The sequence below is a fragment of the Bos indicus x Bos taurus genome, chromosome 19 (genome assembly GCF_003369695.1).
Source record: "Bos indicus x Bos taurus breed Angus x Brahman F1 hybrid chromosome 19, Bos_hybrid_MaternalHap_v2.0, whole genome shotgun sequence".
Classification (NCBI taxonomy): Eukaryota; Metazoa; Chordata; class Mammalia; order Artiodactyla; family Bovidae; genus Bos; species Bos indicus x Bos taurus.
Window position 1 is genome coordinate 50,957,499 of NC_040094.1, and position 27,658 is coordinate 50,985,156.

The following is a 27,658-nucleotide window of genomic DNA, read 5'->3' on the forward strand; positions in this document are numbered from 1 at the left end:
GGGAGGTGGCTCCGTGGAAAGGAAGGAGGAAACCATCCGGCAGCCGGATGAGTCTCAACAGGATGGGAAGCCCCCAGGCGAGCCGCCCACGGCCCCGGGCATAGCACTCCTCACCCTGCTCCAGCAGCAGCGGCCACAAGAGCCACCCTCTCAGTGCTGGCCGTCAGCCTCCCGCCCAGACTGCCAGGACAGGCCCAGTGGACTGGCTCAGAAGGACAGAGGCCCAGGCTGGTGGCTGCGGAGCTGATCTGGGACCAGGAGTAAGGAGAGGGCAGGCCGCGCCTCACAGCCCACTGCCAGCCCTCACCTGCCTCGCATCCCTCCAGCTCTACCCTGGCCTCCCCAGCGACCCAGACAGTTCAGACCCCAACAATAAAGCTTACAGGACACACCACTGTTAGATACCGCTAACTTTAAAAAACTAAATGTCAGGGTTCATAACAATAACCTGGCCATGGTGGTCTCAGCTCTGAAGTGCCTCATACAAACCAAGACAGAGTACCTGGCCAAGGATGCGGCCTCACTGAGGGTCCGGTTTCTCCTCCAAGCAGAGCAGGGCTGGGGGGAAGGGGTGCGGGGTGCTCAGGGCTGGCCCAGCCCAGGTCATGGCGCCAGCGCACCACAGTCACACACCACCTCCCCTCTGTCCTCGGAGCACAAGGCCATCCACACGGCCACTGCCGTTGCACACAAAGAACCGGAGCCTCTAGGATACAGCCGACAACACGACAAGCACGAAGTTATGAAACCACTCAGGTCTCAATCGACTTTCAAAGTGATAGCAATTATACACTTCAAAACACAAATAAATGTCTTGGTATAAGAATAACTGCCGACACAAATCTTGCCGAAATTTTCTAAACCCATGAAGCACACCCTAGCGCGCCAACAGCTCTAGGAAGTGACGTAGAAAATACCACCAGGAAGACTGATGGTCTCAACTTCTGAAGCACCAGAACCACTGACGGCTCTGAACCCTGCCCCCGCAAGCTCTGCGCTGAGCCCAGGTGGCAAGAGCAGAGACCCCGCCACACAGGGCGGCGCGGCGGGCAGACACAGCCAGGTTAGCAGGCACAAATGCGTGCTGGGCACCACTGAACTCAAAGTACCCACCCTCCGTTCTCTTCCAGGGGCTCCTACCATCAGAAGTACTACCACATGCGCATGAAAAAGGACAAATCTGAGCCAGTTCTAGTGAGGTAGACGAACCTGTTAAAGTGAAGGAGTTCAGAAAAACAAATCTCCTATATTAATGCATTTATGTGGAATCTAGAAAAATGGTACTGAAGAACCTATTTGCAGGGAAGGGATGAAGACAGACATATAGACAACAGACCAGTGGACACAGTGGGGGAAGGCGAGTGCAGGACAGAATGGGGAAAGTAGCATCAACATGCATATCTACATACATGAGAAGGGCACGGCAGCCCACTCCAGCGTTCTTGCCTGGAGAATCCCACGGACAGAGGAGCCTGGTGGGCTACAGTCCATAGGGTCACAAAGAGTTGGACGTGACTGAAGCAATTTAGTAGGCATGCATGCTACATATACATGTGGAGATAAACACACACACACACACATATATCAACATATATACTGATACATATAAAACAGATAGCTGGTGAGAACACAGGGATCCCAGTCTGGCACTCTGTGATGACCTAGACAGGTTGGACGGAGAGAGGGGAGGGAGGTGATATATGTATTAATTATGGCTAATTTGCATTGCGATAGGCAAAGAATCCAGTTCGATTCCTGGGTCAGGAAAATCTGCTGGAGAAGGGATAGGCTACCCACTCCAGTATTCTTGGGCTTTGCTTGTGGCTCAGCTGGTAAAGAATCCGCCTGCATACCGGGAGACCTGGGTTCGATCCCTGAGTTGGGAAGAGCCCCTGGATTCGGGAAAGGCTACCCACTCCAGTATTCTGGCCTGGAGAATTCCAGGACTGTATAGCTCATGGGGTTGCAAAGAGTCAGACATGACTGAGCAACTTTCACTTTCAGCAGAAATCAACACAATACTGAAAAGCAATTTTCCTCCAGTTAAAAAATAAGTTACAAAAAAAGAATTATTACTATGTGGGTAAAAAAACTTTTGTTTTAAAAATTAGTCCTCAAAAACAGCGTGCTGATTATGTGGAACACCCACTGAAGTATCTAGAGGCAGTGGAGTGATTTAAAACAGTTCAACAACACAAGCGTGTGTGGTTGTGTATTTTAATATACACACACAGGTGCACACCAACACATACAACACACATATATAAAGTCAGGAATTCAAGGACTTCACAAGAGTCCACAGAAACCAAAAGGATAACAAAGGAGTTTTATAAACTTTATGACAACAAGACAACTCAAAAGAAAGCGACAAACTACGAGATTCCAAATTAGCAGAAATGACTTAAGAAACAGAAAATCTGAATGGACCTGGATCATGTAACAAAACAAACAAAAAAACTAATTAGTACTGCAGAATCTTTCCAGAAAGAAAACCCCAGGCCCACATGGCTTCATAACAAATTCTAGCAAACGTGTCGTGTGTAACACGCGTGGAGAATCCTCAGCACGTTAGGGGGTAGAGAACGAAGAGTCCCCTTTGAAAACTTCATTTTTATTCTATACTTGGTGACGAGATCAGCAGTTTAGGGGCTGTGTGTCTGTCCCGTAAGCTTCACTGTTGGGGTGTGAGCTGTCTGGGTCCTGTGCGAGGGCCTGGCCTGGCTTCCAGGGGAGGCCATGGTAGAGCTGGAGGGATGCGAGGCAGGTGAGGGACAGCAATGGGCTGTGCGGTGCGGCCTGCCCTCTCCTTACTCCTGGCCCCAGACCAGCTCCACGGCCACCACCAGGCGGACTCTGTACACACGAAGGGAAGGGTCACAGGAGTTATGGATTCTCCTGTGAATGGACTCAGAAGGGCAAAAGGGGTGAACAGGAACAAGAATCACAGAGGGCCAGGGCTTTGGTTTTGTTGGTTGGTTTGCTTTTCCACAGGAAACGGGGCCGTCTTCACTGGCCTTCCCTCCTGAAAACACAGTCCAACCCAGCGTGCACAGAGGATGGTGACCCTCAGCAAAGGGAGGAAGTGGCCCACAGAAACAGTCTGATCTTTAGATGCTCAGGAGGAGCCATCAGCCAAGCCACTACATGGGGAGGGTACCCCACTTCTCATGGATGCGTAAGACACGGGCCAACTGAAGACCCCTGAGGCAATCACCCCACACAGAGACAAGGCCACAGAGCACGCACATCTGAGGCGGGATGACTGTTCCTGCTCTTCTAGAAACCAGCACAGCACAAGGTGCAAACAGACGCGTTTCTCAGTAATCGCTCTCAACCACCACACCTTCCAGTCACCACCCACCCAAGCCGGCTCTTCTGCCCGCTGTGCAACCAGCTTCCCTCCCCGGGGCATGTTCTCTAGCCGTAAATCACAGGCTGTCAGCTGCTGGAAGCAAGTCTGCCTGGCTGCTGAGCAGGAGATGCTGGTCTGAGGCCCCTGGAGGCACCACCGAGTCAAGGCCAAGAAAAGCAGCTCCACCCCAGGCTCCGGGAGAAAGGGGCCCACACCACAGGGCTCAGGGGTGCCACGAGTACCCGAGAACTGTCCTGCGAGCTGAGGAGCACTGCGGGACACCTGGCTGCACGACGGCCCATTCCCCGTCCCCCAGGGAGATGTGACACCGCCAGCAGACGGCACAGGGCCAGGAAGGGCAGCCTCCCCTGTTCTGTGCTCCTGAGGCCCGTCTCCGGGCCGAGGAGGGCACCGAACCCCGGTACCACTGTTCCTGATGTGCGCACACAAAGGGGACAACACGTGATCGGAAAGGACCGTTGGCACCAACACTTCAGTTCCAGGCCGGATGCCACTCAGAGCTTAACCCACGGTCCTTGTGGGAGCCACAGAGCCCAAGCAGGGCCAAACCTTCCAGGGAAGGCAACAAAGGCTAATTGCTGAGCACCCTTCAAGTAAACCCAAAGGCGCTGTACAGAGGGATTCTCTTAACTCACTCTCCAGGCCCCCTCCCACCAGGTCAGAGAAGAAACCTCACCACCACCCCTCTTCCACCACCCTCCACTCATCCACCCTCACACACACACACACACACACACACACCTGGAGGCTTGCAAAAATAAAAGTGGGGGGAACATGAAAGATGCCGTCATCTCCCTAAGAAATCAAAGTAAGCTGAAACTGGATGAGGGAGCACTAACAGATACAGAGGAGAACTGACCTGAAGGCCATGCCCAGCAGGCTACGCTGAGGAACAGGCCTGAGGGAGGCGAGCGGGCAAGCCAGCCCGCCCAGAGGCACCTCCAGCCTCAAGCAGCAGCGAGACTTCTGCTCCCTTGAGAGTGTGCCTGCTCTACGTCCTCAGGGCTATATACATTAAAGGGAAAAGAAAAAAACTTCCTTAACTATGGAAAAATTCTAATTGCTGAAGTTAAGTTTTCAATGGTTGGGAAAAACAGCTGACTATTATTGGCTAAAACCCAGAATGAAAAACTACAATTCTGATAAAACACATTTATTAATACACCTAGTAAACTTGAAAGGATTTTAAGTACATAAACATGTAAATAATAGTTAACAGTTATAAAGAAATGTTTAAACGATCAAAACAATCACGTCTAGCTTTATCTTCCCACTGTGAGTTCAATCTTTCCCTAACCTAACAGTGAAATCCCAACCATAAACACACACCTTCACAGGCAGGCAGATGGAGCCCCGGCCCAGCCCCTGACCGCGCCTTCCAGGGTCCCACCTAGAAGAGGCCGCACAAGAGCTCAGAGGACACCGGACGACCATGCCCTCCTGTCTTCAGATGTCAACCTGCTTGTGATGATGCATTCTACCACCTTATTAGCCGCCAAGCTTTCTCAACCGCTCCGAACAGAACATGGAGAGGTCAGGATCCTAACAGCAAGCTGCATTTAGAGGTTCCCATTTAAATGACCCCTCCCCAAACCCGAGCACTTGGGCTGCCTCTGGCCTCACCACCCGGAGGGGCCATTTTTCCAGGCAGGGGCAGACGACTGGGAAGCCACTCAGGTGGCTCTCACCTGGCCCGGCCACCCCGACAAAGCCTGGACAGACACCACAAACCACGAGCAGCCACACAAAGGCACAGGCACAGGCAGGCTTTCCACCACCCCTAACACATGAATTTCAAACACCATGAAGCTGAGAAAGCTCAAGGCTCTGCTCTTAAAAGGATCAGAATCAATCTGAAGAGCAGTAAAGAGGCTGCTGCACCTCGACCTCCATACTGGGAAGGTAGACCCCGAGGATGGCAAAGACCAGAGGGACGGTCTTGGAGGCAGAGCCAGACCAGCGGACTTCCGATCCCTCCCAAACGGGCCTCTCTAGGACCACTGACTTTACTGCTGAAGATTCTTCAGATGAAAACAGACTCTCAATTGACTGACGAGTATCAAAAATACTGACTGCGCAAACTATTTGCCTAACACATGGCATACAAAGGATACAAACACACGATCCCTATCCCAGAAACTGAGAAACAGTCAACACAGGGCTTGCACAGCTCCCAGAGCAGAGGTCAGAGGAGGGGGCTGTGCTCCCCAGAGAACAGTCCCAAGCAGAGCTGGCTAGGACGCAGGAAGGGGCAGGGGCCGAGCTCTGGAGCCGACCCCGGCAGGAAGACAGGACTACGTGCAGAAGTGAGAGAAGAGGAGGGAGACACAAAGAGAAAGGGGAGAAGAGCCTCGCCTGGGACCAGATGGGCAGAGCTGAGCCTACTGAACCAAAGGGCTTTGACGGGGCAGGCCACGTGGGAGCAGAAACGAGCACGGGACGCAGAACACCCAGAGGCAGCGCGCCTGCCCGAGGGACCCTCAAGACAGGGCAGGCCACTGAGTGGAGGGCGGGCAGCAGCGGGCAGACACCCGCGCTCGAGGCGAGGACCTGGGTGGAGGATGGGGGGAGGCGGGGGGGCAGCGGCAAGCGTGGCCCGCCGAGCACTGGACCAGTAAAGGAGGGCTGGGCCGGGGAGACACCTCGCACCACGTCCCTGCCGTGGGGCTCAGCACTGGACTTGGCCTGGGAGGGCACAGAGAGTGCCGGCCGGCACCCTCCTCTGCTGCGGGGCCGCACTCAGAACTCGGGTGGGAGGAGGGCAGAGCCACAGCACGACAGACACCGCCTTGAGCTGTGGAGCCTGAAGCACCAGAGGTGAGCAGAGCCAGAGCTCTGGGAGCGAGGACAGAAACCAGGGACGAAGGTCAGGGAGACTCAGGCACACACAGAGCACGCTGGAGGGCAGGGCAGGGTGGCCAAGCAGCCGGGTGGGTGGGGGCTTCGAGGCGGGCACCACCACCTGGGAGGAGGGACAACGGTAGACAGTCTGCGTCTGTCTCCCACAGGGCACAGCACTCTGTGTCTGTCTCTCATCCAAGGGTCGGGGGGGCGCAGCAATGGCCGAGTCCCTTCCCCTGCAAGCGTGGGCCCAAGCTGGGCCGCCGGCGAGGGCACACCTGTCCTGCCGGACACGTCACCCCATCACACAGCAGGTGTACAAACCAGGCCGCCAGGGAACGGAGGCCAGCCTCACACCGTGCGTGTTCTAACAAGACCCGTGCTCTGGGCCGCCCGCCGCGCACAGAACAATGAGTCACGTGAGACGAAAGCGGACTCGGAGTTGGCTGCTTCACATCTCAGACACATGAGGAACCTGAAGGTGCCTTATTTCTGCTGAATCTGACAACAGCACACGAACTTTTCATAAATGTGCACACCCTGAAAATGGCCACATTCAAAGGGTTCTTACCCCATGTTCCTCCACCCAGAACCTTGCTCCAGGCAAGTGCTGTGACTGAAAAACCCCAGCAGGTTCGTCTGTCCTCTGACCAAACACCTTAAATGAAACCACTGGGTGCTGTTTCCAAAGAACCCTGAACAGACAGGCACCACGTCCACGTGAGAAAGGTTCTGGGTGAGCCCGCGCCTTCTCTTCACTTCCCTGGTTTCTCGTGTCGTCTGTGACTGTTTCACCCTTTAACAAGGTGTACCTATGACAGTGATAGAACGGACAGAAGCAGCCTCACTGTGAAGGGGGGACACACCCCAGACTTTGGCAAAGAGGACAGCGCACCCCTGTCCAGTGCCAGGGTAGGGGTCACGGAGCGGCAGGGCGGGGCGCACAGAGAGCCACCCGTCGGTCTGTGAACCTCCAACCTGCAGGGCCAGAGCGAGGACGGCACAGCTGCCAGTGTGAGCAGAGCGCACCAAGTCCAAATGGCCACCAGCCTCCGTTTTTAATACTATGTTTCCTTTCCTTGAATTTCCTAGATTTCCACTAATCCTAATGCTTAAGGAGGGCCTAAATCAAAGGCTGTTTCAAAGAGCTAGAATTAAGGGGCCTTCCAATGACATGAAGCCGCCAGACACGTTTCCCTCCCACAAGAGTTTAAAAAAAAAAAAAAAAATCACCGCTGCAAGAGAAATATGCTTCAAGGGAAATAAAAATCAAGGCCCAGTTTCGACGGTACTTGTTACGAGTCCACCTGTTTCGCCTAACCCACACTAATGAGCAGGTGGATAGAGTGCAGCCAAGTGCATCAGAGGCGGCAGATGGAATCCTGCGGCGCAGCACACCTGCAGGATTCGTCATGCACAGCGGACGCCGAGCCTCCCCGTTCAGGTCTGACGAGCTCATGGCGAAACCGCTCCTGCCCGGAGAGCTCAGCACCAGCACTGCTTCCTCCTGCCTGGGCGGGCGGCGGCAGCAGCGGCAATTAGACCAGATTTCTCCTTCAAAAGAAAGGAAAGGAAAGAAGGCACATGACTCCAGAGAGACCCTAGGGCTTTTTTTTTTTCTCCAGAGGAACCACCGGGCTTCTGAGGCTGCAGAAGAGATGGGCCTGCCCCCGGGAGCACGGCAGGGTCACCTCCCCTGGCAGGACTGTCGAAGCAGGCAATACCCTCGCCGAGGGCACATCTCCCCAGAGAGCACCAGGGCGTGGCTGCCAACGCACCTCGGCCTGCAGGGCTTCCTCCTCTGGGCCAAAACAGGGGCGGGGACGTGGGGTTCAACTTTGCTAAGGCTTTGAGAAAATCACTTTACTCTTCAGGAGGAAGACACAACAGGCCTTCACTCCTCCTGAGTGTAAAACGGGGAGGCCTCCCGGTATAAAGCCCTTCCCCACTTGAGGCCAGTGAGGGCCGGCAGGAGGGTGGCAGCAGGCTCGCCAACACCTGTGCCCCACGTAGGAAGGAGCAGCAGAACTTGGGAACAACCCAGAAACAAGCAGTGAGAGGATCAAAACTGTTCAAAAAAAAAAGAAAGGACCTCTGGGCCCAGCCACAGCAGAAACTGGGAAGTGACCCCACGACCCTCTCAAGCCAAGAGGCCCCAGCATCCCAAGGACTTGAGTTGGAGGAGGCCACAGGACCGCTCGCTAGTGGCCTGAGCCAAAAGCCCACCGCCACCAATTCTGGGCGAGGGCCACAGAGGCCCTGCCAGCTGCAGGCCCTGGGGGTGGTCACCACTGGCTTCAGCCCCCCAGTGGAGGCGCCCACAGCCCAGGTGCCCTGATATGAGTGCAGCAATGGCCTCAGGAGGGGTGGCTTCCAGGCCAGGGAGCACTGCCAGGAGACCCCAGGAGCCTGTCAAGGACGCAGATTCCAGACTGGGCAGAAGAGGTCTAAAGCAGGACAAAAGTGAGTGAGTCAGGAAGCGGCACCCATGTCCGGACGGGCCTACCCTGCAGGCCCAAGTGGACTGGCAGGCTCAGCGGCGTTCGTCAGACCCTTGTTTCTCTATGACCTAAGACTTCTCGATGTGACTCACGCCAAAAAAACTAAGAATCCACTTACACTCAAACCTTCAAATAAACCATCTCAGCCCTATTCACCCCATTCTTCACCAGGACTCGATGCCCTGCACACGCCCACCCAGGAACCCTGCAGCGAGAGCCTGGTGACCAGGACCACTCCCTCCCCTCTACTCCATGCTCAGCACCGTTCTTGGCCAGCCTCCCCCAGCACCGACCCCCAACAAAGCAATAAAGTCCTCCTGAAGCACCTCCCCACACACGTGGCTGGAATGAGAGTTGCCTGCAGCCACAGGCTGATACCCATGTTTTGTCAGTATGACAGGTGGGTATGCCATAAAAAGTTTCTAGAAGACCTCAGAAACACAGGAAGTATATTTAAATTGTTACACTTAAAAAAAAAATCTACTGCTACTATTGTAGCAAGGAAGTTGAAAATATATGCTCAAACAAAATGTGACACACACATTTTCAGATCAGCCTTATTCAGAGTATCTCAGAATTCTGAGTAACTACAAGGGAGTATTAAGAAGGAAGGAAGCACGGACAGGCTGCGACACGGAAGTCCTGTGGGAACACGACGCCAAAGAAGCCAGATTCAAAAGGCCACACCGTACACGACTCCGCTTGTGTGAAACGTCCTCGAAAAGCAAATCCAGAGAGATGGAAAGTAGATCACTAGCTGCCAGGAACTGGGGGTGCCCGGGGCCATGGAGGAGGAGGTGCTGCTCATGTGTGGGGGGTTTCCTTTTGGGGTGATCAGAGTATTCTGGAACTAGACAATGGTGACAGTTGTTATCTTGTGCATGTACAAAATAACCACTGAACTTTAAAGGGGGTATTATGCAAACTGTATCTCAACTTATTAAAAACCTCTGTAATAACACATCACGTTTATTTACAGAATAAAAGGCCACAAGGAGAAACAGACATCACCTCAACAGACCACAGGAACTCAGGACAGGTTTTGTTTTTCAAGGTTTTTGGTTTTGTTTTTTTTTAATGTCTTAGATAGTCTCATCATTTAAATGACAGCCCTTCCTGAAGATACTGTGAATGAAAAGACACAGATGAGAGAACATTCTAGGAGTGGAGGAGGCAGGGCCGAGTGCTGTCCTCTGCTTCTCCCACCTCCTGTCCCTCCGCCCCGGGCCATCACGCCATCAGCCCCGCTTTCCCCAGGCCCTCTCGCCTCCTACACCCCGTCAGAAGCTGCCACCGCCAAAGAGAGAAGATGGGACGACACCCAAGAAGATGATATCACACTGAGTCACGGCCCAAATGCCCCCATTTAAACACAGCCCGAAACACCCTGCTCTCCTCTAAGCGGGCCCTGGGCCCGCCAGCTTCAGAGACAAGGACAAAGTTGCCCACTGCAAGGACCACAGGGTCCAGGGAAGGGAGCCATGACCCCAGAGCTTCAGGTGCGGCAGCCTCCCCTCCCCCGAAGAATTTAAACTAACCTTTCCTCCCCGTCTACACTAGAAAAAGTACCACCAGACAAGCAAAGGCAGCCAGGAAAGGGTGCGGGTCCGGTCTGCACTTGGTGCAAACACCCAGAGCATCTAAACAAGAACAAATTCCAGATCACCTGCCTTGTTTCCTTTACGCTGGTTCTAACCATTTTCCTCTGTAACTTGTCTAAGCAGCAGGAAGCCCAAGGAGGACACTCCCCTGCCCGCCCACTGGCTCTGGCTCTGCTCTGCGGGCACCAGTGCCCCCTGGTGGCGACACACAGCATCACCAGTCCATCCCCTTCACCTGGGCAGAAAGTCGATCGCCAACAGCACAGGGCCAGCCCTGGGTCACAGGGCCCAATGCAAAGCAGCCGAGGAGAGAAACCGAGTTGATCATCTTGTCGGGATTCAACGTCTCCTGTGTTCCAGCCACTTCACAATGAAACCAAGGTATTAAATAGGGCTTGTCCCTGCCTTTCCCACAACCCCACAGACTGACTGCTGAAGCCCCACTGGGGCAGTGTTCATTTTACCAGGGCCTGCAGCGTCCCGTCCATGGCGATGACCCCCTCGATGGTCTGGAAGGAGGAGCGGGCCAAAGTGCACAGGCTCCAGTCCAGGAAACTCGCCATCTTCTTCTGCTTGACGTCAGGCCGCGTAACAAACCTGCCAGAAGGGAACAGACAGGTAATGACAACTCAAACCTGGCCCCAGCTGACAAGAGCCCACCCTTTCCTGGCCTACCACCGCTCTCCAATGAAGACCCTGGCCCTCGGGTGGCGATTCCCACCACCACCTCTCGGGAGTCTCACACAGTCCCTCTCCTCCCAGCTCCCACCTCCTGAGCCCCCGCTCACCCCGAGGCCCCATGGACCACAGGCCCACCTTCACCCAAGCCCAGCAACGCCCACTCCTTGGCCCACTCAGGACCCCTTCCCCATGGGGCTCCGCGCTGCCACGTGCGATCTCCGCTCCGCACCTCCCTCAGGACGCGTTCCCCGTCCTCTCTGCCTGCTGCACAGCCCCATGCGAAGCGCCGGCCGTGTCCACGGCCCCACCGTTCCCATCGCAGGTGCGTGCTCAGCGCTGCCCTCCCCACGTGCTGGCACTTGCCCACCCTCTTGCATGCTGGTCTGGGCCGGCAGCCACCCTCGGGCTCCCACACTGAAGCTTGGGCCCCCTTCGCTCCTCTCCAACCAGCGCACATGCCCGTCCCCCAGCTCTAGGACTGAGGCTGAGCCCCCGTCCTCCAGGGGAACCTGCAGTCTGGGGGCAGAAACACAGGAAGCAGGCAAACAAGAAGGAAAGAGCTGAGGGGAGGACAGGAGGCCCAGGGACAGCATCAGGGAGGTGACCTGTGAGGACTGCTCGCTCTGCCAGGGGCTAAGTGCCTGGGCACCAATACCACGGAAACACGCAAGGTCACACTCGCCCCAGGAGCAGCATTTGGCAAGCCCAGCACCGTCCTTTGCACCCTGCAGGAGCCTCTCATCCTGACCAGAAGCCCCCCAGCCGCACCCCATAAGCCCCTCTTCTCTCAGCCACCACCACCCAGCGCTAGAATTCTATTGCAGCCACGTGGAAGGTCTCTCAGTCAAAAAAAACAAAGCTGCCATTACTGTCTTCCGCCACCCCCAACAGGGAGCACACCCAGAGACAAGGTCACCAAGGAGTTACCAAACTTTAGGATGCTGGTTACCAAGGAAAATTCACATGCCACACCCTCAAGACATCTTGTTTCAGTGGGTCTGGGAAGAAGGGCCAAAAATTTCACAAAATCTGCACTTCGGGGGATCACCTAAAATGGATAATTGGTGATATATACCCATCTCAATGTCCTTGCTGCTGCTGCTGCTAAGTCACCTCAGTCGTGTCCGACTCTGTGTGACCCCATAGATGGCAGCCCACCAGGCTGCCCCGTCCCTGGGATTCTCCAGGCAAGAACACTGGAGTGGGTTGCCATGTCCTTCTCCAATGCAGGCAAGTGAAAAGTGAAAGTGAAGTCGCTCAGTCGTGTCTGACTCTTAGCGGCCCCATGGACTGCAGCCTACCAGGCTCCTCTGTCCATGGGATTTTCCAGGCAAGAGTACTGGAGTGGGGTGCCATTGCCTTCTCTGCTCAATGTCCTTGGCCCTGTTTAAAGCCCTTTGATGAGGGGGAGGGTGCGGATAGGATGAGGGCCACACATAGCGATCTGATCCTCAGCCTGACTTCTGATCAGCCCATAGGCTGAAGACAACAGCCAGCCGCCAAGCACCACACTACGTGGGCAGGCGCAGAATCCGCAGTGAGGCAGCCCTCGGGACAGGCAAGGGGACAGGCACAGAGTGGCCCACAGGGCCGACAGGCAGCCCGGCTGGAACTCGAAGCCCTACTGAGAGACACAAGTCACAGCGCCGGCCACTAGGGGTCACACTCCCTGCTTCCTCCCCCGCTGGCCTGCGGAGTCGGCAGGAGCCCGATGCTCTGCGTGCATCCTGCAGTGGCTGACTTCCGTTCCCAGGCGAAATCATACAAGGCGAGTTGCCAAATCACAGTAGAACACCCAGGGCTCCTTTGAAAGACTTAAGCAGGATTTTTTTCTTCTTACTAAAAATGTAACAGCAGCAGAGGTCCTAAAGTACAGATAAGCAAAAATGGAAAACATCTACACCACAGATGTAACGCCCAGAAGAAGACCCTTCTGCACACACTGAAAGATCTCTGAATCCTATGCTTCCTTACTTTTTAGGAAAACTTACATCACAAATTACGTCCACTGTCAATGTGGAGCCCAGAAAACACATGCGGGTGTTCAGAGACCCCTCCTTTTCCTTCTCTCAGAAAGGTAAGCGCCAGAGAGTGAGCAGCAAAACCTTCTAACAGGACCAGACCTACCAGGTGGGACGGACACACCGCTCATTGGTGCTGTTACCACACGGCACCTGGCCTGAGAGTGCAACAGCACAGGCGAAGTGACGAACCCTATTTTGTGTATTTTAAATTAATTGTGTATATTTGTGTATTTTTAAATTAATAAAGGAAAAGTGAAATGTTTGTAAAATGGTGAATTTAGTTACAAGAGGGGGAAAACATCTGTTATATAACCTATGACAAAAGAAATTCCAAATGGATTACTAATTCTATATGAAACAATAAGAAGGTAGAAAAATATCAGTCAGTCCAGTTGCTCAGTCACGTCCGACTCTCTGTGACCCCAAGGACTGCAGCACACCAGGCTTCCCTGTCCATCACCAACTCCCTGAGCTTGCTCAAACTCATGTCCGTCGAGTCAGTGATGCCTCCAACCATCTCATCCTGTCGTCGCCTTCTCCTGCCTTCAACCTTTCCCAGCATCAGGGTCTTTTCAAATGAGTCAGTTCTTCGCATCAGGTGGCCAAAATATTGGAACTTCACCATCAGTCCTTCCAATGAATATTCAGGACTGATCTCCTTTACCATTGACCGGTTTGATCTCCTTGCAGTCCAAGGGACTCTCAAGAGTCTTCTCCAATACCACAGTTCAAAAGCATCAATTCTTTGGCACTCAGCTTCCTTTATGGTCCAACTCTCACATCCATACATGATTACTGGAAGAGAAAACCATACCTTTGACTAGACGGACCTCTGTCAGTAAAGTAACGTCTCTACTTTTAACATGCTGTCTAGGTTAGTCATAGCTTTTCTTCCAAGAAGCAAGCGTCTTTTAATTTCATGGCTGCAGTCTGCAGTGATTTTGGAGCCCAAGAAAATAAAGTCTCTCACTGTTTCCCCATCAGATGCCATGATCTTAGTTCTCTGAATGCTGAGTTTTAAGCCAGCTTTTTCACTCTCCTCTTTCACTTTCATCAAGAGGCTCTTTAGTTCCTCTTCGCTTTCTGCCATAAGGGTGGTGTCATATGCATATTGATTATTGCAGGTTATTGATATTTCTCCTGGCAATCTTGATTTCAGCTTGAGCTTCATCCAGCCTGGCATTGCTCATGATGTACTCTGTATATAAGTTAAATAAGGAGCGTGACAATATACAGCCTTGACATACTCCTTTCTCAATCTGGAACCAGTCTGTTGCTCCATGTCCGGTCCTGTCGCTTCTTGACCCGCACACAGGTTTCTCAGGAGGCAGGTCAGATGATCTGGTATTCCCGTCTCTTCTAAGAATTTTCTACAGTTTGTTGTGATCCACACAGCCAAAGGCTTTAGTGTAGTCAATGAAACAGAAGTAGATGTTTTTCTGGAATACTCTTGATTTTTCTATGATCTAACGGATGTTGGTAATTTGATCTCCAGTTCCTCTGCCTTTTCTAAGTCCAGCTTGAACATCCGGAAGTTCTCGGTACACATACTGTTGAAGCCTGGCTTGGAGAATTTTGAGCGTTACTTTGCTAGCGTGTGAGATGAGTGCAATTGTGCAGTAATTTCAGCATTCTTTGGCACTGCCTTTGGGACTGGAATGAAAACTGCCCTTTTCCAGTCCTGTGGCCACTGCTGAGTTTTCCAAATTTGCTGGCATGTTGAGTGCAGCACTTTCACAACATCATCTTTTAGGATTTGAAGTAGCTCAGCCAGGATTCCATCACCTCTGCTACCTTTGTTCGTAGTGATGCTTCCTAAGGTCCACCTGACTTCGCATTCCGGGATATCTGGCTCTAGGTGAGTGATCACACCGTTGTGGTTATCTGGGTCATAAAGATCATTTCTGTCTAGTTCTTCTGTGTATTCTTGCCACCTCTTCTTAGTATCTTTTGTTTCTGTTAGGTCCATACCATTTCTGTACTTTATTGTGCCCATCTTTGCAATGAAATGCTCCCTTGGTATCTCTAATTTTCTTAAAGAGATCTCTAGTCTTTCCCATTCTACTGTTTTCCTCTATTTCTTTGCACTGATCACTGAGGAAGGCTTTCTCATCTCTCCTTGCTATTCTTTGGAACTCTGCATTCAGATGGACATATCTTTCCTTTTCTCCTTTGCCTTTCACTTTGGAATGCAGAGTTCCAAAGAATAGCAAGGGGAAATAAGAAAAATATGATTCTTTGTAAATTCTCTTATGACAGTAAACCTTTAAGCATAAAAGTAAAAAATAAATAAAGGAAAATAGCTACCACGTTGACATTAGAATTAAAAACTTCAGTCCAAAGAAGTAAAAGGCTACCATCCAGGCTTCCCAGGGGGCTCAGTGGTAAAGAATCTGCCTGCCAATGCAGGAGTAGGTTCAATCCTTGGCACAGCCAAGACCCGACATGCCATGGAGCAGCTAAGCCTGTGCACCACAACTACTGAGCCTGTGCTACAGAGCCCGGGAGCCGCAACTGCTGAGCCCAGGTGCTGCAGCTACTGAGACCCGAGCACCCAGAGCCTGTGCGCCACACGCTCTAGGGTAGGGTCACTGCAACAAGAAGCCTGCACGTGGCAACTAGAGAGCAGTGCCCGCTCACGACAGCTAGAGAAAGCCCACGCAGCAACACAGACCCAGCACAACCCTAAACAAACAATTAAAAAAAAAAGGTTATCAACCACCTGGAGAAAATATCACACCCTCCTTGAGCTAACATCCTTCACTGAGAAAGTGCACACTAGCAGAGAAAAAGCACCAAGAAACCCACAGATATTAGAAATCAGATTACAACACAGGACATAAGATGTTTGAAATAAGATTAATGTGTTGAAACTCACCAGCGATCAGTGAAATACAATCTAAACATTAGTAATAAATAAAACAATGCACAATCCAACTGGGAGAACAGGGTTGTGCTGAAGGCTGCCTGTGGTGCCAGAGATTTTGAAAACTTGCTCCCAAGAGTCACTGGTGTACAGATTCAACAATGTCCTTGTGTCCTGTGACTCAGAAGGCCACCTCTAGGGGACTATCCTAAAAAAAAAATCCCAAATATCAAAATAGGTTTACACCCAAAGCTAGTCATTACATCACTACTGAGGAAAACGTGAGGTCTTCCTGGTTAGCTGGTTAGAGTTAAAAACAGTGGAATATAAAGGAGCCATTTAATCAGTGGTAATGTGAAATTAAGTGAAAAAACAAATGTTAATTCAAAGAGATTGTGCTACACAAATTCCATACAGTGACAGCACAGAAAAACAAAACAAAACAAAAAAATACAACACATTATTGTGTATTATTATTATAAATGGGTGGGGTTTTCCCAATTTTCTATGTTCCAACTTTTCCACATGGAGCATACATTGATTTCACAGTTAGATAAAAGCATCTGCTTTTTAAAACTAATATAATCAGGAAGAATAAAGGCATATTTTTCCATTGATGCATTTCTGTACAATCAGGAAGAATAAAGGCCTATTTTTCCATTGACAAGTTTCTGTAAAGTAACACTCATATCCAAATGTCTTGGCATCAAAGTAACAAAGTTACAGAACTTGCAGGTTCTGGTTAATGAAGGGAAACAGATGCAGCTGCAGATGAACTGCACATGGTAAGGGGAAGCCTTCAAAGCTGATAGGGCAGACAGGCAGCTCCCTCATGGAACACCAGAGAACAGACGCCAGTGGGTCAAAGGCCACATGTGACCACTCTGCATACCCAGGGTCTCACTGTAACAGCTCACCAAAAAAACAGGAGAGTCAGAACCCACCTGTGAGGCATGTTACCTAGAGCAGCTCTAGACCTGAGGTCATCTGCCCTTTCCACAGCTAAAGGAAACTGGGTGACCTACAGCCTAGCTAAATCAGCCGGAGCTCTTTTAACGCGCTAGATAAAAACCTGGCCTCAACCTCTCGAACGCCAGCTTGTCCGACCACTAGATGGCGCAGGAGCAGCCAGTCAGCAGCGCACAGCCCACCAGGGGTCTCTGGCTACGGCCTTTCTGGAGGACACCTGCCACCGAGGGAAGAAGGGTTTAGGGTCTCAGCCCCCTCGCCCCACCGTGCAGTACTCCACCAGGTCAAGCTCAGCAGAACGCTACCAAATCAGTACTGCTGATAATAAAGACATTATGCTTCATTTAACAAATTTAGCAAACATTTGGGAAAAAGGAGACTTTCAACTTGATCAACCTTTCCAGTAGCTGCATTTAAAACCCCTAGAATGTTCATTCCTCTTCTAGGAATTCATCCCTAAGAATCAATCAGAAATCAAACAATCTCACAGAAAACGAGGTCAGACTTACGGCTACCAGAGAAAGGGGTCAGGGAGGGAACTGGAGAACAGCAGTCAAAAAGGTAAGAATTTCCAGCTATAAGGTGAATAAGTACTAGACATGTAACACGAAACATGATAAATATAATTAACACTGATATATATCATATATGAAAGTTGTTGAGAGTAAAACCTGGGGAGGGGCGGAGCGATAACAGGGGTAGAGAAAAAAAGGAGTTATTATGAGATTATATGAAATTATGTGTGTGAAACTTCTGAAAACTGGGAAGCACTACAGAATATGACAAATCTTTCATTCAATTAAAAAAAAAGAGTAAATCCAAAGTCATCACAAGGAAAGAGTCATCACAGGAAAAAAAATTTTTTTCTGAATCTTTTATTTTGTATCTATATGAGATGATACCTGTTCACTAAGCCTACTCCGATAATCATTTTATGATCGGCTTCAGCAATACATGAACCGTGAACTTCCAGATGTTCAAGCTGGTTTTAGAAAAGGCAGAGGAATCAAAGATCAAATTGCCAACATCCGCTGGATCATCAAAAAAGCAAGAGAGTTCCAGAAAAACATCTATTTCTGCTTTATTGACTATGCCAAAGCCTCTGACTGTGTGGATCACAATAAACTGTGGAAAATTCTGAAAAAGATGGGAATACCAGACCACCAGACCTGCCTCTTGAGAAACCTATACGCAGGTCAGGAAGCAACAGTTAGAATTGGACATGGAACAACAGACTGGTTCCAAATAGGAAAAGGAGTACATCAAGGCTGTATATTGTCACCCTGTTTATTTAACTTATATGCAGAGTACATCATGAGAAACGTTGGGCTGGAAGAAGCACAAGCTGGAATCAAGATTGCCGGGAGAAATATCAATAACCTCAGATATGCAGATGACACCACCCTTATGGCAGAAAGTGAAGAGGAACTAAAAAGCCTCTTGATGAAAGTGAAAGAGGAGAGTGAAAAAGTTGGCTTAAAGCTCAACATTCAGAAAACTATGATCATGGCATCTGGTCCCATCACTTCATGGGAAATAGATGGGGAAACAGTAGAAACAGTGTCAGACTTTATTTTTGGGGGCTCCAAAATCACTGCAGATGGTGACTGCAGCCATGAAATTAAAAGACGCTTACTTCTTGGAAGGCAAGTTATGACCAACCTAGATAGCATATTGAAAAGCAGAGACATTACTTTGCCAACAAAGGTCTGTCTAGTCAAGGCTATAGTTTTTCCCGTGGTCATGTATGGATGTGAGAGTTGGACTGTGAAGAAAGCTGAGTGCAGAATTGATGCTTTTGAACTATGGTGTTGGAGAAGACTCTTGAGAGTCCCATGGACTGCAAGGAGATCCAACCAGTCCATTCTAAAGGAAATCAGTCCTGGGTGTTCTTTGGAAGGAATGATGCTAAAGCTGAAACTCCAGTACTTTGGCCACCTCATGTGAAGAGCTGACTCACTGGAAAAGACTCTGATGCTGGGAGGGATTGGGGATAGGAGGAGAAGGGGACAACAGAGAATGAGATGGCTGAATGGTATCACCGACTTGATGGACGTGAGTTTGAGTGAACTCTGGGAGTTGGTGATGGACAGGGAGGCCTGGCGTGCTGCAGTTCATGGGGTCGCAAAGAGTCAGACGTGACTGAGAGACTGAACTGAACTGAGAAGTCAAATCTCCATGCTGTAAGCCTTAAACTTGTACAGTGCCATACATCAATTATATCTCAACAAACCTGGAAGGAGAAAATAGAGCCAATCAAACGAGTACGAAGTTTAATGTTGAGTGTCTGAGGCTGTGCTAATTTTACTAACCAAAGGTCTACTCGTGCCGTGGGGCTGGAGAAAGAATACACCACACCTTCATCGCGTCTGGAAGACTGACCAAAGGTCTAGGCCGGCCTGCCGGCCCCTGGAACAAACCTGCGAGTGCAGCCACGTGCCAGGGACCAACAGGCCCACCGGCAGCGGAGAACAGAGGACCCGGCGGTTACACCTCCGGGCATGACAGTACATGTGAGTCTTATTTTGCACTTTTTTTTATCTTCCAAAACACACATGATTACTTTCACAGTTAGAAAGAAACCCATGCTTTTTCATTCCTTGTCAAAACCATGAGAAAGCTCTGTCGGTGACTTTCTCCTCACTCAGGGGAGGTATACCAGACATGTTCAGCTGCTTCCTTCTTCACTGCTAAAATCAGCCTCCTGAATTCAGGCTCTGCCCAATGGCTTAGCAAGTACTTCCACAAATACTTCCTTCAATGTCCCTGCTGTTGCTGCTGAGTCGCTTCAGTCGTGTCTGACTCTGTGCGACCCCACAGATGGCAGCCCACTAGGCTCCCCTGTCCCTGGGATTCTCCAGGCAAGAACACTGGAGTGGGTTGCCATTTGAATGCCCCATAAATCAAGCACATCTCTTCCCACCTTGCACAAGATCACGGCTACACACCTAAGACAAGGTGACCCTGAAGTGTTGCCACAATCAAGACACCCAAAAGCTCTTACAGCCAGTTTTCAACTTTCATAAACATGGAGGAGGGATAAAAGTCAAATTTTTTAAATCATTTACAGTCTACACATACTTTAAATCACATCATACAAAAGAGTTATAAAAACTGCTTTCTTCCATTCTCATATTCCATGAAACAAGTTACTCAGTTTTCATACCCATCTTTGGCACCATTTTTTTTCTTGAGACTTCAGGCCCTGCTGCCTGGGTCGTCTTACTCAGCTCATCAGAAAAAGCCATCTTTGCCTGCTTCAGGCACAGACTGTTTTTAGTTAACATGCCATGTTTGGGGATTTTTATCATTGTGATTGCACAATGATGCAATCACAGCCCATGATCTCCACAAACCACAGTGTAGTCTGCTCTCTAAGTGACTTCCAAAAGCTCTTTTAACTGACACCCCGCTAGAGGAGAGATATGGCCCCACAAAACTGCTACACCTGTTCAAAATCTGCACTCCCTTGATGGGCCCACGAGCCACTAACCTGGCATCAGGTAACCCTGAGTCCCTGACCAGCACTGAAGGTGGTCACATCAGGTTCAGGGTTCCTTTACCAGTGCTGGGTTCCCTCAGGGAATGCAGCAAAGTCCTCAGGACGGCAAAGATTCCCCAGGCCTCGAAACCGAGTGTCCTCTCTGATGACAACAGAGACACAGGTAACAGACGGCAAATCGTCTCAGAAAGCACTTACTTGGACACGAGGACAGCAGCTGCGTCTCGGGCCTTGTCGCTGACGACCAGGTAAGACTACAGGGAAGGGTAAAAGGACAGGTATAGTTACACACATAATATAAACATTAGGGACCCGCTCGGCCATCTGGTCCCTCACTCAGCAGATCCACTGCTCAGGGTGCAGGCTCAGCGGCAGAGGCCAGACACTCTGAAGCTGCATGAAGCACTCATGAACGTGAGCTCAGGGCTGCAGCTGCCACACATGTGCTCACCCTCAGGGAAGGGCCCAATCCCCACGCAGCGTGTGGCCACACTCCTTGAAATGTACATCTGCAAAAGTGACTGAAAAATGAAGCATGTGTGTTGCCACCCAGAGTGTGCACGGAACAGGCCTGGGCCCGCCAGCTCCATGGCATTGAGAACAGCCGGGAAGCCCTGCTCAAACACAGGAAGGCTGCAGTTCACCGCAGTGACTCCGACACCTCTCAGAGGTTTCCAATTCTCAACTGCTTCCCAAACAATATACTTAGAAGATCTTCCTTCTGAAGGACAACTCTCTAGAAACTGGGCCTCTCCTTGGGCAATCCCACTTAGGAGACAAGCACCCAGAGGGTAACCAAACTCAGCTAGAAACAAACCACCCATCTAGAAAAGACTATTAATATTTTAGAAATAAGGACACAGTGGTGCACCTTTTCCCTTAACGACCGTGAGGGAGATGTCTACTTACTGACGTGAGACATTCAGACCAAAGTGCTCCAGGGAAAAGCAGGTCCCAGAGCAGCAGGACACCGCGGCCCTGTACACGCGGGCCACAGGAAGCAGTGTGAAGAATAGGCTGGGAGCCAAACCCCTGGGTTCAAATTTGGATCCACCATGTGTGAGAAAGAGAGCTGGCAAAGGCATTTATTTTTTATCCATGTTGCCCCCTCAGTAAAATGAGGATGAACAACAGCGAACTGTCTCATTAAGCAAGATGAAAGAGTTAATGTATGAATAGCCTCTTAGAAGAACGTCTGGTGCAGAGCAGGCGCCCAGAGCAGCTTAGTTGAAGTGTGGCAGGCGTCCTGCCCACCAGCGCCCACGCCCTGTGTAATCCCTCCCAGGTGGGTTGGACACAATGAGTTGCTTCTAACCAAGACAATTTGGCAGGAGGTAGGACGGCACTTCCATGATGACGTCACATGGACGTGTGACCTCTGCCTTGCTACAGACCCTGCCCCTTGCTGGTTTTCACAGAGTAAGCCACCACTGTTGTGGCGGGGGCGGCTGCATGGCAAACAGCCAGCAAAGCACTGAGGCCCTCAGCCAACACCCTCAAGGTCTGACTCCTGCCAACAACCATGAGAGCTTGGAAGCAGACCTGTCCTAGGCGAGCTCAGCCCGCAGCCTGGGGAGACCCTGAAAGAGAGGGCCCAGCGAAGCCATGGCCAGATTTCCTGATTCACAGAAACTATAAGATGATGAACGTGTGCTAAGTCATTCAAGTTCAGGGTAATATTTTCCACAGCAGAATGTACAAAAACCTGTATCTACACACATAAGGCATGCATCAGGAGAACCTTGAAGAAAAAAAATAAAGTGTTATCGCTCAACACTAGTAGTTGAGAGATTTCACTTTAATATTTTTCCTGCTTTTCTTTCTGATTTTCCTTTGATGATCATGTATTATTTACATAGTGCTAAAAATTAAAAAGTTAGATTTTAAATGGACCTTTCTCTTATCACTGCCCCCTTTTATGCTATCATCAGAGTATCTGTATTATCTACAGAGAAATGAGATTTGCTGAAATAATACATCCTGATCCCTGTAAGAATTATCAGTTTCATGTTAAGTTATGAAATGGAATTCCACCTCACTGAAAAAGGGTAACAACAGCTGAAGAAATACCCAAACATCACAAGTGTACCTAATTAAGTCCCAGCAGCAGGATGGCACAAGAAAGGACACCGGTCAGCAGCTCACTACTGCAGGGCCACACTCACCTCCGCTACCTGGAGGATACGGTCCATGGTGGATGCTCGCTCTTGCCCAGGCTGAGAGAGGTTTCCGTCGAGGCGGGAAAAATCAAACGGGATCAGGCAGGTCACAGAGAGCCATAGCAGCAGCATGTAGCGGGTCTCCCAGGTCTACGGGGCCGGGACAAAGCAACATGATTCCTGTGTGGAGGGCATCCACGCAGTCCCACCGCCCCTCCCGCTCAGCGCCCACCCAGGACTCCAAACACACAATGCTCTGCCGCACGACCTCTGGCACGCAGCCTGGCTGCTACCTTGGCAGGCAAGAGAAACAGCAAAACGAACAAATAAAAATCATTAACATGTCAGTGTACGGCTTCTTATCCCTGGCACCCTTCAGCATGCAATCAGCATTTCAAGAAAAATGGAAAACAGAGTCAAAGATAAAAAAAAAAACAGAAGACTTAAGAGTAAAGAAAAAAATTCTCAACTTCTTGTCACAGAGGAGTCAACAAAACAAGATTCCGCTTTGGCCCCAGACTCCCTATCAGAGGCATGAGAAACAGAGGAGAGCAGGCCACATACACGGCAAGACAATTTCCTGAGTTTGAAGTTAAAATCCATGTGCCCTTCTGAATGAATCCTGCGCCCGAGCGCACTCCACAGCACACGCAACTGCAAGGCTGGCCACTGGCAGCCATCTGGGAGCCTGAACTGTGGGAACATTCTCACTGCCTCCTAACTGCTGAGGGTCACTCTGTGCTCAGACCGCTGGCACACACCATGTGGCTTATGCTGAACACCTGCTCACCTTCCGTGTTTTCGTATGTGCCTGGCAGAGTTCCCACATGACCAGCCTCCTAGAAATCGTGGGTGCTGGCCCCTGTGATCTTCCTGTTGGGACACCTCATGTGTTCTCACAGCTTGGTGCTGTGGGAAATCGCAAGTGCCTTGGGTGACCCAGTGTAGAGAAGACTCTGGAAGCTCACGACTGATTTCCTCTGGACTTCACCCCATATGCCTTCTCACTCTGCTGATTTTGTTGGAGTTAAGTCATAGCCATGAGGATAACTAGATGTCAATTCTTGTAGTGGCCCTAGGGAATCACTAAACTTGGAGTGGTCTTGGGGAGCCCCAACATAGTTCTATTTTAAGTAAAAAAAATTTTGGATAATAATATAGTTATCATCACACCATATTCAGGTATAGTTTTCTTTATAAAGGGAATTTTGAAAAGAAAATAATTTAAAGCAACATATGTAAAAAGAGAAAATCAAAGGAACAAATGAAAAAGAGGGAATGAACAAAATAACATAAGATAAAATTGAAGGAAACAGGAAAGGAACCTGCCAGTGTAGAAGCAGGCAAACCAAGGAAACAGCGAGGACTGGGGGGAGGAAAGGGACACTTACTTCATGGTCTTTAGGATTCTGGTTTGTAAACATGTCTAAAACAGGCTGCACATCAGCCACTTCATGTGGAAATAAACGAAGAAATGTTTTATATCCTCGAACCTATCAAATAAAAAGATACTGAATCATACAACCAGAAAATACAAAAAGTAGCAAGATTACTTCTCTATTATCAAAAATCACCAACTATGCCACCCAATGATCAAAGAAAATTACATATTACAGTGATACAACTTAGTAAGACTAAACAATAAGAAAGCCACCTTTACTTCTTGAATCATTTCAGAAATGTGTTCTGTTCCAGTTTGACCAACCAATCTTGGCTCATCAGAAATACAGATATATTACAAACTACAGGTTTTGCGTCTACCTTGATCATGAGGAATAAGTCCTCAAGAACCCAAAAGGTCCCAAATTCATTAAGGCTTCCACGAAACATGGCGCTACACTTTCAGGAGACCCTGCACTCAACCAACCGAGGGCAAGGAGTGTGCACGCAGGCCTCTCTCCACCACACGGCAGGCCCCACAGAGGCAAAACCCCAGCCGGGAGGGCCGAGTCTCTCCCATGGTGCGTCTACAGGCCAGCACACACATCATCTGGGAGCCTGCAAGAATGCAGAGTATCAGGCCTCATCCCAGACCTACTTAACTCAAAATCTGCATCCCATGAGATCCCCAGAAAGCCATCTGCACATTCATGTCTGAGAAGCATTTCTGCTTCCAAGTTTGTTCGCCTTCTCCTCATAGGAATCTTTTCTCAGTTACTGACACATATATACATGTATGTATGTGTACATATATCTTCTCCCTCCCTTTCTGGTTAGCTGATGCCTGATCAATTCAAGTGCAAGATGATGAAAACAATGCTGAAAAATGCTGTTGCAGCCAAAGGACCCCCTGGGTCGCTAACAACTGATCCCCAGCACATGGTAAAAAGAGAAACGATGAAACCCACAACTTTTGCGTGAGAACCATCTTTCATGATAACATTTTGGAAGGTACCTCTGGACCAAGTTTATCAACAAAGTGTTTGGTCAGCTACAATGTGCCATCTAAATATTACCTTGGAGATGATGTAAAGAAATTTAAAAGCCAGATGTACAAGGTCTGCCGGAGATGTCTTATTTTGCACAAATTCCAACAACAAGTTCAACATCCATTCTAGGGAAAAACAAACGTAAAACATTTGCTATTAAATTAAACATCAACATGACATTAAAACAAAATGCCCAAAGAAAAAAGAGCTATTTAGAAATATCAGAATAGTTTAATATTAGTAAATCTCTATAATCCAAGTATCAACAGAGCAAAAGAAAAGGTTTCATCTTCAGTTTCTAAAAGGAGATTAGAGTTAATATAACATTCACTCCTGCTTTTAAAATGTAGGAAAAATATTATTTATTATTCAGTTCAGTCACTCAGTCGTGTCCGACTCTTTGCAACCCCATGAATCGCAGCACGCCAGGCCTCCCTGTCCCTCACCAATTCCCAGAGTTCACTCAGACTCACGTCCGTCGAGTCGGTGATGCCATCCAGCCATCTCATCCTCTGTCGTCCCCTTCTCCTCCTGCCCCCAATCCCTCCCAGCATCAGAGTCTTTTCCAATGAGTCAACTCTTCACGTGAGATGGCCAAAGTACTGGAGTTTCAGCTTTAGCATCTTTCTTCCAAAGAACACCCAGGACCGATCTCCTTTAGAATGAACTGGTTGAATCTCCTTGCAGTCCATGGGACTCTCAAGAGTCTTCTCCAACACCACAGTTCAAAAGCATCAATTCTTCGGCCCTCAGCTTTCTTCACAGTCCAGCTCTCACATCCATACATGACCACTGGAAAAACCATAGCCTTGACTAGACAGACCTTTGTTGGCAAAGTAATGTCTCTGCTTTTCAATATGCTATCTAGGTTGGTCATAACTTGCCTTCCAAGAAGTAAGCGTCTTTTAATTTCATGGCTGCAGTCACCATCTGCAGTGATTTTGGAGCCCAAAAAAATAAAGTCTGACACTGTTTCCCCATCTATTTCCCATGAAGTGATGGGACCAGATGCCATGATCTTCGTTTTCTGAATGTTGAGCTTTAAGCCAACTTTTTCACTCTCCACTTTCACTTTCATCAAGAGGCTTTTGAGTTCCTCTTCACCTTGTGCCATAAGGGTGGTGTCATCTGCATGTCTGAGGTTATTGATATTTCTCCCGGCAATCTTGATTCCAGCTTGTGCTTCTTCTAGCCCAGCGTTTCTCATGATGTACTCTGCATATAAGCTAAATAAGCAGGGTGACAATATACAGCCTTGATGTACTCCTTTTCCTATTTGGAACCAGTCTGTTGTTCCATGTCCAATTCTAACTGTTGCTTCCTGACCTGCATATAGGTTTCTCAAGAGGCAGGTCCAGTGGTCTGGTATTCCCATCTCTTTCAGAATACTGTCTCAAATCAATATCTAATACCATGCTTTACAGAGGACACGTCTACAACTACTATGTTTAGAACAATCTGGTTCTAAACAACAAATAAGACAGACAAAAAGGATTAAAAGGATTTCCACTTCCAGTTATAAAGGAATAACTGATATGGAACTACCTTTCCACCAACAATTAGACAACCCAACAATTGTACTGGGGCGGCCAAAAAGTTCCTTTGGTTTTCAAGTCAAAATAAAAGACATATTTTCATTTTCACCAAGGATTTTATTGAATAACATATTCACCATTTTGTTCCACTACATTTTGCCATGTTTCAGGCAACTTCATAATTTCATCTTCCCAAAACTCTTTTATCTTTTTGAGCAAAGAACTGTTCCAGGTGCCTTTTACAGCCTTCCAGGGAATCTGAAATCTTTTCCATCAGGAGAATTCTGTAAAGACCTTTGAAATAGACAGAAATCCAAAGGTGCAATGTTGAGGCTTCCCTGGTGGCTCAGCAGTAAAGAATCTGACTGCCAATGCAGGAAACACAGGTTCGATCTCTGATCCAGGAAGATCCCAAAATGCATGGAGTAGCTAAGTCCATACACCACAACTACTGAGCCTGTGCTCTTGAGCGAGATCCGCAACTACTGAAACCCGTGTGCCCTAGAGCCCAAGCCCCACAACGAGAGAAGCCACTGAAATGAGAAGCCCACAGGCCGCAACTAAAGAAAAGCCTGCACAGCAACAAAGACCCAGCACAAGTCAAAAATAAATTTTTTTTCCAAAAAAAAGGTGCAGTGTCTCTTGAATATGGCGGATGCATTAGAACATCCCAGCCAAGCTATAACGGTTTTTGCCAGATCATCAAAGAAACATGCAACCTTGTGTTATCCTGATGTAAGATTATGTGTTTTCTGCTGACTAATTCCAGATGCTTTTCATCCAATGCTGCTTTCAGTAGGTCTAACTGGGAGCAGTACTTGTTAGAATTAATTGTCTGGTTTTCCAGAAGCAGCTCATTAAGAGAGGACTCCTTCCAATCCCACCATAAATACAGCATCACCTCCTTTGGTGTCGTTCATTCAGTTCACTTGCCCCATAATCTCTTTTGTTCCACATTACTGTGCAGTATCCACTTCACTGCCCATCACAATTTGTTTTTATTTTTTTTTTACACATATAGTCATCTTTATTAAAGTTCACGATTACATTAGAAATTGATGGATTTCTTTAAGACATGCTGATTCTCATGGGCACCTACTTTCCACTTTTAAGAATGATAGATAAAGAGGTCAATATCTTAGTGTCATTACATCAAGTTTTCACCAGATAGGAAACC

General features: G+C 49.1%; 1 protein-coding gene across 3 annotated transcripts in view; it reads right to left on the bottom strand.

Moving 5' to 3' along the window:
* The window catches only part of TBCD (tubulin folding cofactor D), a 148,489-nt gene that overhangs the window by 112,546 nt on the left and 8,285 nt on the right, over window positions 1-27,658 (bottom strand). For all 3 annotated transcript variants that reach the window (XM_027517757.1, XM_027517756.1, XM_027517758.1), the window contains exons 3-7: window positions 24,974-25,071; window positions 23,909-24,010; window positions 22,524-22,667; window positions 20,557-20,612; window positions 10,781-10,913 (exon numbers count right to left, since the gene is read on the bottom strand). In XM_027517757.1, the coding sequence (XP_027373558.1) occupies window positions 10,781-10,913; window positions 20,557-20,612; window positions 22,524-22,667; window positions 23,909-24,010; window positions 24,974-25,071 (533 nt within the window). The remainder of the gene's footprint in view (window positions 1-10,780; window positions 10,914-20,556; window positions 20,613-22,523; window positions 22,668-23,908; window positions 24,011-24,973; window positions 25,072-27,658) is intronic.